Below are 13507 nucleotides of genomic sequence, written 5' to 3' on the forward strand. Positions count from 1 at the left end.
GCCTTCTGCATGTATATCGTGCAAGATAAGTTGTATCTCTTGGACTTAAGTCATTATTGTTTTAGAATCTACCATTTTGAAGTCCAGGAATTTGCCTACAACGAATTTCTTCAATCCGGCATCTTCTGTTTTGTACTTCTTTTCCAATGACTCCCATAGTAATTTAGCCGTTTTGACGGAACAGTATACGTTGTATAGTGTATTGTCAAGGCAATTGAGGATGTAATTTCTGCACAAGAAGTCACTATGACTCCAAGCATCGAATGCTGCTTGTTTTTGAGAATCTGTTTCCTTCTCCTCAACAGTTGGAGCATACTCTTTCAAGATTTTGACCATATTCAGAGTCGTGAGATAGAACAACATTTTCTGTTGCCATCTCTTAAAATCCACTCCCGTGAATTTTTCTGGTTTCTCCCCGTGAGCATTGTTAGGGGGTACGACAGACGTACTAAGGGGTACAACAGACGTACTACTACTTGACATTATCGTTTTAAGATTGTTGAAAAATATTAGCAAATAATAGTGTTACCGTAATTTATATTTGGGTAGAGCAACGACGTTTGGATGGTTTTGAATGGTCGAGGCAAGAGTTCGACTCTTTCTCCTTAAAACGATAATGCCCCGCACTGGTACTAACAGTATTGCAGCACTCGTTTCCCAAGATACAACGACCTCGTCTTGTAATAGTAGTACTCCAAATTACAAGACCCGAAGAACCTGTAAAGTTTAGATCTCTCCACACACACTGGATGACTGAAATGCACGAAAAGTAATTTTCGAGGACTGAATTATAAAAACAGAAATTATGCAGGGACAAAGGGATAATTTCAGGAGAGTAGAAAATAAATTCTAATTTTTGGAATGAATAAAAACTGGGGTATGGGGGCCTATTTATAGATGTTAAAAGGTTGTGTCCCAACAGACACAACTGTTAAAAAGTTGTGTGCAAAAGATAAAAACGGTTTGGACAGTCAACCGCCACAACCCGCTAAATTCTAGAAGCACCGTAACACGTGTCACACACAGAAAATTCAGGGAAGAAAAAAAATTAATAACATAAAATATAATAATAATAATTAAATAATATAATTAAATGTTATTTTATCAAAAAATATATATCAGCTTGGCCCAAACCCACGACCCAGCGGCGCGCGCGTGTGGGCTTTGGCTTAACCTACTAGCATGTAGGTTCTCTCCCCCTCAAAAACTATTGGTACCCCTTGGGGCCGAAACTCAAGTCCCAAACTTGAGCTATATAAGGTGGTTTATATTCTTCTAGTTTTCCTATGTGGGATTGGTATTTTTCAATTTCCCACATATTTTATTTCAACATCAAGTGGGCATATTTTGGCCTTAATTTCTCATTCACCCTAAATTGGTTTTGAGAAAATAAATATACCATATTAATCTACTCATGGAGTAGAACACATTCGGCCAAAGAAATCTTATTTCCGATTAACAGGACCCACTAAATTAATTGGTCAAACCAACTAATTAAAACCAATTTTTCCAACACAAAATACCAATATTAAACAGTAAAATTGCAATAAATAATACAGAAAGAACTCAAAGATTCACAACAAAAAATAGAAAGCAACATACCTGAGGTCACCAAACTCAAATTTCTGACCAGATTTCGACTGTTTTTTAGGATCAATTTGTTAGAACCTTGCAAAAATAAACAAAAAATTATCAACATTCAACAGTAAAATATAGAAATTGAAGGTTTGTTTCGATATTTCTACGATATTTTAGGACCGATTTGCTAAAATCGTACGGGCAACTTGAAAAAGAGATAGATAATCGTCTTGTCATATCCATATGCTCACACTCCACTTAAAATTGAAGAATCATATTACTACAATTCTTGTTGCTCTTGCAGTTTAAATTAACTGGCAACTCTTTTTCGCTCTTATTTAATAAAAGGTAAACAACCTCTTCTGTCAATACAATATTTCTTTTTACATTTAAAATTGAAGTAATTTTGAGGGAAGAAGACTATGGACAAAGATATTTAAAAGACGGAATTAAAATTAAAATGAAAACATACCTCCAATATTTTTGACTTTCACTCTCAAACGCAAACACTTGTAAAAGAATCACCAAATCCACAAAAATTGTTGTTATCTACTTTCACTGGACCCTAACCTCTGCCACCAAATTATAAAAAATTTATTTCAAAATTCTGTTGGTAACATATGTGCTCATACAAACCTATACCATCATTCGAATGAAATTTAATTACAAACTTTCAGCATAGAATCCTACAATGTTGCCAAATTGATAACGCCGCTAACTGTAACTTTACCGTGGTTCCTTTCTCTATGACCAAGTAAAAACATTCATCTTCAAAAGGAAGATCCAACATGTCAGCTTCCATCGCTTTAATTCTGAGAACCATAGCACAAAAGAAGATATAGCCCTTGTTCCCCTCGGGACATAATCCAGTGGTGCAAAGAACAAGGGTGAGATTATCTCACGCCTTGCTGGCAGCTGCAGGGTGGGGGTTCGATTCCTGAAACATGGAATTGGACTCCTTGTAGGCGCAGTGTACAAACAACTCTTGTTCCCTGGCCTGTTGGGGCACATCCCGCGATTTACCTCCCTCACAAAGCTCTAGGGGCAGGGCGGTGGGGGTCCTCAAGGTTGGGTTCAACCTTTTTTTTTTTTTCTATAAGATATAGCCCTTGTTTGAACTCCATTCTTTTGATAAGAATGAATTTTTGAATAGTGTATTGACGAAAAATATATGATTAACAAATAAAGAAAAGTTTTTGATTTTACTTTATTGAAAAATATGTAGTTGAAATGATGTCAAAACACTGTTTAAAAATGTATTTTTTATCTTTTCCAAAGAATAAGGCTCAAACATGGACATAATCCGAAATGAGAAGTGAACTGCATTAACACTTCAATCAAATTACAAATTAACAGTACTTCTTAAAAAATTTCGCTCTAAAAAATCACCATCATTGAAGCCATGCAATAAATAACCACAAAATTGTTTAAGAAGTCAAAAAATACTTCCAAGTCCTTCGATCAAATTTACCAACTTTTAGCCAAAATTGCAAAATAGATTAAATAGTGAAACAAGGGCAAAAGACAGTCAATATCCATTAAATGGTACAGCTTTTTGTACAAGACAAAGTTGTACCATCTTCTTTGGATCTGGTACACAGTGATAAATTAACCAGATAGGGTATAATTATTGAACCTTTGAAGCCCTTAGTGAATAATCATTGCTTTCATCTTCTCGTTAGTAACTGTTGACAAGTCAATACGGGTGAAATCAATAATTCCATCTCGATACAATTCGTCAGAAAGCAGAGAATTTCTACAACACGCATCCAAAATCTGTTTATGAAACTATATTTTGTTCAAATTGACTTCTTCGAAAACTAAATAATTACGTAAAACAGCAAATAAGAAGAATTATGGAAGAGTCGGGTTTTATGTGTTGAAGAATGAGATGACAGAAATGAGAGTAAACTTTGAACTTTGAACCATTTGTAATGTTCTTCTTCGACAAATCTCAAATCCCTAACATTTATTTGAATTAACATCAAAATGCAAAATTAACGAGTAAAAAATGACAAATACTTCAAGGGTTTTGTGGGGCTGGGCTGGTAGTTACTAGTAATTAGGGTCAAGTATGCGGAAGCTGTAGTCGGAAGACGTCTGCCTTCTGACGTGTTGATTTGGTTGTGGAAAAACCTCTTTGGATGTAAATTTAAACGGTTCGTCTGTTGAAAATTTCTGTGGAAGAGGGGGAAAATTTCACAGACCGCTGGAGGTCAAAAGAAGGCGAGCATGTCTGTGTCTTCATTTATTCTTCCTCTTTGGGTTTGGTTAAGTTATGGAGAGAGGGAGAGGAGCTGATCCAAAGATGTGTGAATGGAAAACTAGATGACCCATTTTGAAAAGGAAAAAAAAGCCTAAATCTCTCTCCGTCAGCATGGAGAAAGATTTTCTCCGCACTACAAGGAGACACTACTCTCTGCTCCACGCAGCGCGAAGAAGAGTGACACTGCTCTCCGCACAGCGCGGAAAGAAGTCTGAGATGAGTGAGCGAATGCGGGTTGAATATTTGGGCGGGGGCGGAGAGTACGATTTTATCTCGTCCGACTGTTTAAAGAAAGACTAAACTTTCACATATCATAATAACCTAACACAAGAAATGAACAAATCTTCATCTACATACCTAAAAAACTGCAACAAGGAAACCGACTGCAGAACGCTTGATCTGTTGCATAAAACTTCCTTCTTCCAAAAATATTCGTTCACCTATGACTCTTCTGCGCAATTTAAGTCCTTCCTTTTGCAAATTCAACAATACAATGATGCATTTACCCCAATTAACATTGACAATAATTTCAATTTTTTGACAAAATTACAACAACGAGAGTCACGGGATAGAGAAATATAAAAGAAAGAAGAAAAAGAAAAAGAAAGAGGAGCTTGCACAAGAAAATGTTGCATGGGGAAAGAAAGGAGTGACTGGTTGAGTGCGAGAAGTTCCCATTAAAAAATCAAACGACATCATTTCATCTGATGAAATGAGAAAAAAAAATGGAAATTTCTAGAGGACGACACATATTTGCGACACCTATCTGAATGAACAGTAGCACTTCTTACGCTCTTTTATATATGTAAGATAAGATTGGATATAAATTTGAACACTAAACTAATTTGACGGATGGAAAAGTAAAAATTATATGTATTGTCATAAGAAGGGAAAATAACAAAGACATCATACCATCAGGGTGACGAGAGCACATCGTGCTATGGAGGAAGGGAAAATAACTCTACCATGCCATCCAACGGAGCCCCCTTTCATTACTTAATTTTCTGCATTCTTACAATAAACAAAAATGTAATATTTTGCCCAAATTCCGATGTTTATTGTTTCATACGTGTAGAGTTCTTACAATGGAGGAACATGATTGAGATAGATTTCGTTGACTTTCTTACAATTGCTTAATCTCCACAAGCAGGGGAAATGTCTATTCAGATCAATTCTGTTGATATTTATAACTCCAATGTCTGGACTATTTGTGGGGTTGAACAAATGGGCAAGAACCACGAGTTTTGCCCAATTTTTCCCCTTGTTTGATAGGCTGCCATTATATTTTAATTGACACTAGAAAATGAATTGAAGTTGGATGACGCAATTGGCATCTTTTCAGTGACCAAAATTGAAATCAATCCTTCAATGTTATGATCTCATGAACAATGAGAAATTGCCAAGAACAAAGTCACATGAAACGAGTTTCCATAAAAAATAACAATAACAAAAACAAAGTTTCCGTAAAATATCAGTATATCGGACAACATGAATATGGTGAAATATCGACTGCAAGTTGCATTTAAAAAAAAAGCCCAATCAAACAACATTTGAAATCACACAAGGAACCTATACATTATACACCAAATATAGTATGATGAAAAAAAACAAAAAAACCAAATTGGCATCAATACTCGAGGCCGCTTGTACATTTCTTTTATACGAGGTCATGCATCAAATAAGATAAGACTTAATTTTTATAGGAGAATAGGAGATATATTCCTCTGTGTCCGCACTTTCTGAACTGAACAAATCATGGGCACGTAAAAAGTAAGTGTGCTATTGAGCGATCTACAGAATTTGTATCGGTTTCCACGTTCATGAATCCAGCGCACCTATAAAGAAAGGTCATTGACAATTATCAAGGAGTTCAAACAGGAGCAACAAGCATTAGTTTTAGCATCATTTTCAGCAAAATGAAGTCAATCCTACGTTTAGGTTATGCAGAATGCTTGAATATTAAATATGTGCAAATATATGGAGACATACTTGTTTGCTCCTTCAGCCATAAATGTTCCACTGGCATCTCTTTCATCTCCAGAGCTGCTGTTCAGGTTTTCTTGGTTTTGTCTTTGTTCAGCACTCGTTGCTAAACGATATAAACCGTCCCTTATGCATAGCTTCGTCCTCAAGTCCAACTGAAAAAAGAATGTTAACCGCAATCAGTGCCAAGGCAGTTGAATATTTATGAAGACATGGAGCATACAAAAATGATATGCAGTCAGCATATAAGGGTGAGTGGAAGACCTAAGAAGTATTGAATGGAAATAAAAAGGAGATGTAACTCTAGTTCTTGTTACCTACTAGGCCACACACGTACAAGCTTATGCCCTGCCTGTGGGCCTACATGTATGTGCAAGCCCTATACAAGATGAGTATCTTTACCAAAACCTTGTGTTTGGGTAGTCCAATGGATAATTTAGCGTGCTGTCCCCTTTCTCTCATTTAACTGCTTTGGAAGAGGGCCTTAGAATGATAATCTGAATATTGGAACCCCTCGAAAAGTTCTGTTACCCACAGATGAGAGTGATCAGGGAGAACATGAAGTGAATTACTAAAGATTAGAGATACGTTGAACCACTTCATCTAAATACTTAAGATGTTAGATAATGTCACATTTGTATCATTTAAATATTTTATTCAACATACCCCTTCACATGTAGGCAAGGTTCTTTATTTTCCATCAAAGCCCGCCACACACATAATTTCAATAAATGTGTGGCGGCAAAACTTTAACTTAGGACCGACCTCTGCCTGCTTTGATATCAAGAACACAAAGATGATATAAAATAAAATTCTGATATTATGTTTCATTACGAGAAAAATTGTGACTTTATGTGTACAATGTAGTCTAGGAAAAAACATGTGTACACGAAATAATGCCTATTAGTATAGAAATTATAAAAGTTTAAGCTGCTAAATAAGGCCATAAGTATATCATTAAAGTAATATATAAATGTGCAGTGAGGTTTATTATCTTTAGGTAAGTAGTCTAAACTATCTTATTCTGTTTTTCTTTTCAATTTAATTTTTCCTGATCTACATATTTAACAATCCATACCATGTAACTTCTATTACCAAAAGGTGTACTCAAACTATGAGGAAATTAAACAAGGAAATTCTCAATATCTCTTTGCAGCCACGTCATGAATAAAACTGCATATTAGCAATTGCATAGGATCTCTCTTAGGAATATAGCTAATAACTCCAATAGAACAACTCGTGTTGATTTTGACTGAATTTGCAAAACATAATCATTAGAATTAAGTTTTAAAGCAATCTTCGGTCTGTAGGACCTTAGCATTACATGGATGCAAATGATAATTCTGTAGTATCTCTATAGCCTGGAAAATTGCATCCCTAACAAAGCAATGTCAACAAACAAATAACCTAAAAAAAATTCTGAAGTTGCAACTGTATAAACTGTTCAATTCTTTCAAACTCAAAATTTTGGTTGGTAATACTACAGCATGAAAATTGGATTCAACTCTTACTGTACTATTATGGCGTTACTTGCACACAGTTCTAGAAGTTTTTGTCTCCCGTATGATAAGACACCGTGCAATATAAAATAATAGATAAATTGAATGTCAAAGGTTTTATGCCATTAGAATAATTCATAATGTACCACAACTTAAAGCTTACACATTTTAAAATCCAGAAAAGGCATTATACCTGTTTTGTGACATGCTGAAGCTGGCAAAAACTAACTGCTTCTGGTGAAATATCATCCAAATTCGGACTCATTGACAGGCTTTCTTGTATGTTTGAGGAACATAGTTCTGCCGGCGTTACTATCCTGCCTCCTTCAACATCACAACGATCGTCAAGTTTATCTCCAGAAAAGTGGACTTGCTTTTCTTGTGAGACAGAATCACATGTGGAGCCTTGCTGTTGATGTTGTATGTCCATATATGGGAAAGCTTGATTAGATGCATCCCCATAAGGAAATTGAATGACTTCACTTGGTAGGTTACTAATATAACTACCATTTCCAAAGTATTGTTCTTTTCTTTTTCTCTCAGAGGGGTTCTGATGCTTTGACTGCAATTTGTACTCGTGGATCTGCTAAGTATTTCACATTGAAATTGTTACATCACCAAACAGTTTGAAAATCATTTAATTATAGTGGATACGATATTCACTGAGACAGCATCAACGGATTTTAAAGACTACAGACTTCGATTAAAAGAAGAAATTTGCATCCAAAATTAATGAAACTTAAATAAATAACTCTTACATAATCAGGATTAAAAAATAAGCCCACATAATTAGCAGGAATAATTCCTTCTCAAGATTCATAAGTGTTTAAAGTACCATTCAATGGCTGAAATCCAAAATTTCATTGAGTTTCAATATTTGAAAAGAAAAAAATTTCTGTTACCAATTACAAAGACACTCACTAACCTGATCTTTAGGCATAAACTCATCTTTGCAGTCTGGCCTAGAGGTTCCATTCACAATAGATAGATGAGAAGCAAATTCATTTGTACCTAAGGGCCAAGAACTCTCTTTGGACCCAACTGGGGATGTTTCCAAGGCTGAATCATTACTCACGATCAACTTCGATAAGTTATGGCTGCCTGACATATTTTCCATTGCATTTGATTCAGGACATGAAAACCAACCAAATTCATCTTCTCTGCTGGCCCCAAGTCCAAAAGTCGAATCACAACTTCTGGAAGACACAATCCAATAATGAGCAAACAAATGATGCAGTGAAAATTATAAATACATAATCTCAAAAAGAGGAATCGGGCAATTACCTAAACATCCTATCAACATCCTCAAAATTATCCAAAAAGTTGAGATCATTGTCTGTTTGGGGTGTGTCCTCAAGTGAATAACTGTAGGAGTGGTTATGATCTGAAGTACTCTTCTCATCTTGAATTGGATCATTTGCATAAAACTCACTACCAATGGAGTCTGTATTATTATTTTTGAAGTCGTGGCCTGATGTTTTCGTATTATCAGATATTAACCCAGGAACATTTCTGATTGAGTGGCTATCAGATGAAGTAAGAAACAAACTATTTTTTCTGTGGGACAATGAGTCTTTTTCCAACACTAAGCTCTTTCTATTATACTCTCCTTGTTCTCTTTCCTGATCAACATAGCTATCACTATATCCATCTATAAAATTACTTGAAATACAAGTTACTCCACAGCGAGGTTTCTTGCAACCATCACCCTGAAAGTAATTTCTGTTGGCCCGTTTGTCACCCGTCTGGGGCACTATGTGGTCATCAATCTGGCAAAATTCATCCCAAACTGTACCTTCGATCTGTTAACAACAGTTACAGAATTTTTAGGTGTAAAAACTGCAGAATAATTTTATAGAATGAGAGTAAAAATTTACAACAGATTAGAGAATAATGAACTCATGAATAACGGAACTACGAGGCAGTTGTGTAAAAAACTTTAACCATAATTCAGTCCTAAGGGCCTTAATGAACATTACCAAACTAACTGAGAGACATAATTTGGCAGAATAGTAAAAGTTACCGTCAATAAGTAATCTCAGCAACGTGTAAATATAAACCTCAACTAGAGGATATTAAGCTGGGGACATAAAGCATGTTTGGTACAGCTTAAAATCCAATTAAAATCAATTTTTTTACCGTTATTTCACTATTTCAGCTGTCATTTTTGAATTCTTCTCTTACAAGTAGGACCCACTTTATCTCTAACGGTCAAAAAATCAATTAACAAAATCCCTACCAAACAAGCACATAATACCTTCTTTCTTCTCAGCCGGTTTCCAGGTATAACATTCAAGCATTTGTATCACAAGGAATTATGTGTGGTTTCTGTGATCCTCGCATTAACTGGGTATGTAATGTATTTAGTCCATCCATTTAGTGACACGTAACTTAATAATGCCTCTAGTACATACTATCCATTTATGTGTAATTTCTGTGATCTCCACATTAACGGGATATGTAATGTATTTAGTCCATCCATTTAATGACGTGATATTTAGCGCCTCTAGTACACTCTATTTTGTCCTTTTTTCCTGTGGTAGAAATTGATAACCTCTTTTGAATAGATAGACCAAAGACCAATGACTTATAAGACTAATTAACAAGAATTCGTAAAATTATAATGGAAAAAGATCCAACATATTACAACTTAAAGTGGATACAGGGTAGAAGCTAGATAGTAGGACAGGACTCGCAGAAAAGAAAGCATGCAGTAAGAACTCCAAAAGTAACTTTTTCTATAATCCAATAATTCAATGTGCCATTTCGCAGACCTATTGAAGAGAATTTTTGAAGTAGCTGATAAAAATTAGTTAATTACAGTTTCATTAATTTTAGAATATATATGCATTCCTGATACGTCTTCTCAAGTGAATTATGTTCTAGTTTATTTTTCCTTTTTAAGTAGAGAGGTTCTTGTTTAAAGTGTGAGGGATTACTTTCTTCTCTTTTGGAAATGAATAGGGTGTAGAGATTATAAAATCTCAAGTTTTATGACTTATCTTAATGTCTCCATTTTATTAACCCCTATAGTACTAAGCCCTTGTTTGGGCTCCATATTAATGAGGTTTTAGGGAAAAATGTATTTTGGAATAGTCATTTTTTTAGGGAGTGTGGCTAAGCAAAAAGGAAAATTTTTGGATTTACGTGTAATACTATTTCACTGAAAAATGTGTGGTTAAAAAGAAAAAATAGAAAAATGCAGTAAAATAAAAATGAAGCCCAAGCATGGGCTAAATATTATCAAACAAAAACTTAATAATATGTACAACATTTAATAAGTAAAATACCCTGCTCAATTTTTCCGATATTGCTATTTCTAATTTTTCTACAAGTGGGCAAAGTTACAATGTGGAAATTCATATTTCATGGGAACTTTTCCGCTATAACAAGTATAGACTCAACACATGATAGAACTGATAAGAATTCCAAGTTCTACAACTACTTGCATGAACCATTCAATAAAAAGAATGGACGGGATGCCATAATTTTGCAACAGCAATTTAATGACAAAAGTTTTTATTACTTGCTGTTTCTAAAAGGGTAAATCTCTTTGTTTCTTCCATGTTTATTCAAGGACTAGATGAAATTATATTCACCACCAGATTACCATCTTTAACCTGCACCTTTTAGACTAAGGTGCAGGTGCATAGAAACTTCTTTTTTTTTTTTTTTTTTAACCGTGAGTGTCCGGATTAGCTTACGCACACCTCGACTAATTCTAAGGGACCCTGAAGTTTACAACCTGGTATTCACCTCAATAGCCCTATGAGACTCGAACGAGTAACCATTGAAGAGCAAACTCAAAATCTGATCACTAACCTACCTCTTAGGGTTGGGTGCATAGAAACTTCAAATATGTATCAAGCACATAAGTCTCTGTTTGTCTTCCATTCCTGCAAAACTCTTTTTTCTATATACTCATTTTCAACCAAACATTGACACAATAAATTATTCTATACATAAAACTAATATTTTTCTTTATTTTTTAACCAAAAATTCACAATTCATAACAATGTTTTCAGGGAAAAATAAATATAAAACTAAAAAAGACCACCAAACAGGGGCTAAGAGAGGCAACTATCGCTGAGGATTTATTTATAATAATAGTATGAAAACTTCTTTTCATCCCTGATATCTCTTAGCTTATACATGACCCATTCATAGTTGACCCACAGAGTTGCATAATAGGACCCTGTCGTGGCTGAGTCAACCACATATTGCACTAAACGGTTTTACACATACATTACTACTAGACTATTCTGTTGTGATCTAATTCTCAAGCATGTGCGGAATTTGGTTTTCAAAACACTAGCCAATCAAAAAATAAACCTACCTCGTAGGTGCATAAGTCTGACATTTCTTCAAGTCTTCAGATTGCAATCAAACTCTGGTTTCTTTATATTTAAACTCCAAATCCTTCCTTCACCAAATTCACCGAACAGAAAAGTGTGTTAATACCATCTCAAAATCATCTTCTCGATTGCATCATTATATTATACATCAATCTCCAATCTCAAACTTATCAGAAAGCCAAGAAAAACAAAATATAATCAAATTGATGAAGGAATAATAGTGCCTCAGAAATAAATAGCAACTATACAAAGAACTTAGATCGTTTCCATCAGAAAATTAGTGAAAGTATAAAGTTTTGACTCAATTAGCACAGTAACAAAGTTGTAAAAAAACTAAATTAATCTCCAAGGTTCAGTTACCTTGGAACTAATCAAAGCTTGATTCGTGAAACGAATTGAAAAATCCAAACAACAAAATCAATTCAGTCGACAGCAACAATAATACGCAATAAATATAGCAGTTAATACTTCAAAACAAGATCTAGCCTGAAAACTCACCAAAAGTTATAAAAACGCCTCAAAAGTTGTAAGAATTCTCGGAAATGATGATTTAACTCCACAAAGCCACCAGCAGAAACCCTTAATTTGAATCACAAATCTCGGAATCGTAGGTTATTATTAGAGAGAAAAAGGAGGATGAGGATAAAACTTTGACGAATATTTTAATTGATTAATTGAATAAATATAGGGAATCATGGATAGAGCGCCACGTGGTGAAGAGATCCAAACAAAGGCAAGTGGGATCAAAATTCGTGGACGAGAGAGCTAGTCGAGATGCGATCTGTTACTAGAAAATTATTGGTCCACGTGTCATTCAGGTTTTGGAGAAGGGACATGAGCCGGCTGTAAAGGTAAGTAGTACGTAGATGGGTGAGGGACTGGCTTTTGGTGTTTGGACAAAGCACTCAACACTTTTAGTGTGGGCTCTGGGCATTTAGTTTGGGCTTTAATCCAGTTGTTACAGCTGGAAATTTTCTTTTATTTTTGCCTTTAGCTTGTTGATTTAAGCCTTTTAAAAAGTTGATCAAAATTTAAATCAAAATTAATAATTAATTTTATCATATACTTAGGACTCATAATTTTTATCAAAATTTTAATAAATATTTAGCCCCTATTTGACAACCATTATAATGAGAAATTTGGGTAAAATATATTTTGAAATAGTAATTTTTGATAGAATGTGTGGTTAAAAAAGGATGAAAAATTTTTTATTTACGTATAATATTATTTTATTAAAGAATATATGGTTGAAAAGAGAAGAGAAAAAAATGTATTAAAATTTTAAAGGAAATCAAACAAAGGCTTAAATAGTTTTATCGGAATCTATTATGAATCCCTTTTTTTTCGTTTTTTTTTTGCTACACAGAGCAGGGGCTAATTGTCTGATAGGTAAGTTAAGGCTAAGCTTTCATTTGGCTCCCATTAAATTAAATTTCATTTTTCTCTTTCATATTTTCAATCACATAATCTTCCATAAAATAATATTACACGTAAATTAAAAAAAAATTCTTCATTTTCGACCACTCATTTTCCAAATAAAATAATATTCCCCCATTTTAACTTGAAAAAATGGGGACCAAACAGAGGCTAATAACGAGGCAAAGAAAAAGGTTGGCACATAATATTTAAACAAAGTAAAACAAGTAGACGACATAATAAACAAGATTTAATTTCTATTTTAACATCAATGTACACTTTATCCTACCAAACAAGTATTAAGAAACACATTTTCGATTGCAAATGATAAAACAACTACATAATTGCGAAATATCCAAGTTACATTGATACAGTGCTGCAAAAGAAAATTATGTTTACTGTCTGCACGT

General features: G+C 34.3%; 1 protein-coding gene and 1 pseudogene across 4 annotated transcripts; both read right to left on the reverse strand.

Annotated features, from left to right (window-relative positions):
- Positions 1-2069: 2069 nt before the first annotated feature.
- LOC111378422 lies at positions 2070-3726 on the reverse strand (annotated as a pseudogene).
- A 1562-nt stretch (positions 3727-5288) lies between these two features.
- Positions 5289-12343, reverse strand: LOC111378437 (protein LNK1-like). Of its 4 annotated transcripts, none has more exons than XM_023001629.1 (7): positions 12180-12342; positions 11663-11745; positions 8611-9128; positions 8252-8522; positions 7520-7912; positions 5834-5982; positions 5289-5679 (listed from the first exon to the last, which is right to left on the reverse strand). In XM_023001629.1, exons 2-7 carry the CDS (start codon positions 11684-11686, stop codon positions 5598-5600), a joined length of 1437 nt encoding a protein of 478 aa, XP_022857397.1. In that variant the 5' UTR covers positions 11687-11745; positions 12180-12342; the 3' UTR covers positions 5289-5597. The 4 variants fall into 4 exon arrangements, 3 of the variants coding, with proteins under 3 accessions (XP_022857397.1, XP_022857398.1, XP_022857396.1); XM_023001630.1 differs by having other exon boundaries at positions 7520-7909; positions 11663-11749; positions 12180-12341; XM_023001628.1 differs by having other exon boundaries at positions 11663-11749; positions 12180-12341.
- Between the last annotated feature and the right edge of the window lie 1164 nt (positions 12344-13507).

The sequence above is a fragment of the Olea europaea genome, unplaced genomic scaffold (assembly GCF_002742605.1).
Source record: "Olea europaea var. sylvestris unplaced genomic scaffold, O_europaea_v1 scaffold1815, whole genome shotgun sequence".
Taxonomy (NCBI): domain Eukaryota; kingdom Viridiplantae; phylum Streptophyta; class Magnoliopsida; order Lamiales; family Oleaceae; genus Olea; species Olea europaea.

What these genes read in the sequence shown, in the direction of transcription:
- LOC111378437 (XM_023001629.1), bottom strand. Translation starts at nt 11,686, where the DNA reads ATGTCAGACTTATGCACCTACGAG. An exon ending in AGTTTATGCCTAAAGATCAG is followed by an intron (nt 7,913 to 8,251) that starts GTTAGTGAGTGT and finishes TGAAATACTTAG; the next exon opens with CAGATCCACGAGTACAAATT. An exon ending in TTCAGCATGTCACAAAACAG is followed by an intron (nt 5,983 to 7,519) that starts GTATAATGCCTT and finishes TTCTTTTTTCAG; the next exon opens with TTGGACTTGAGGACGAAGCT.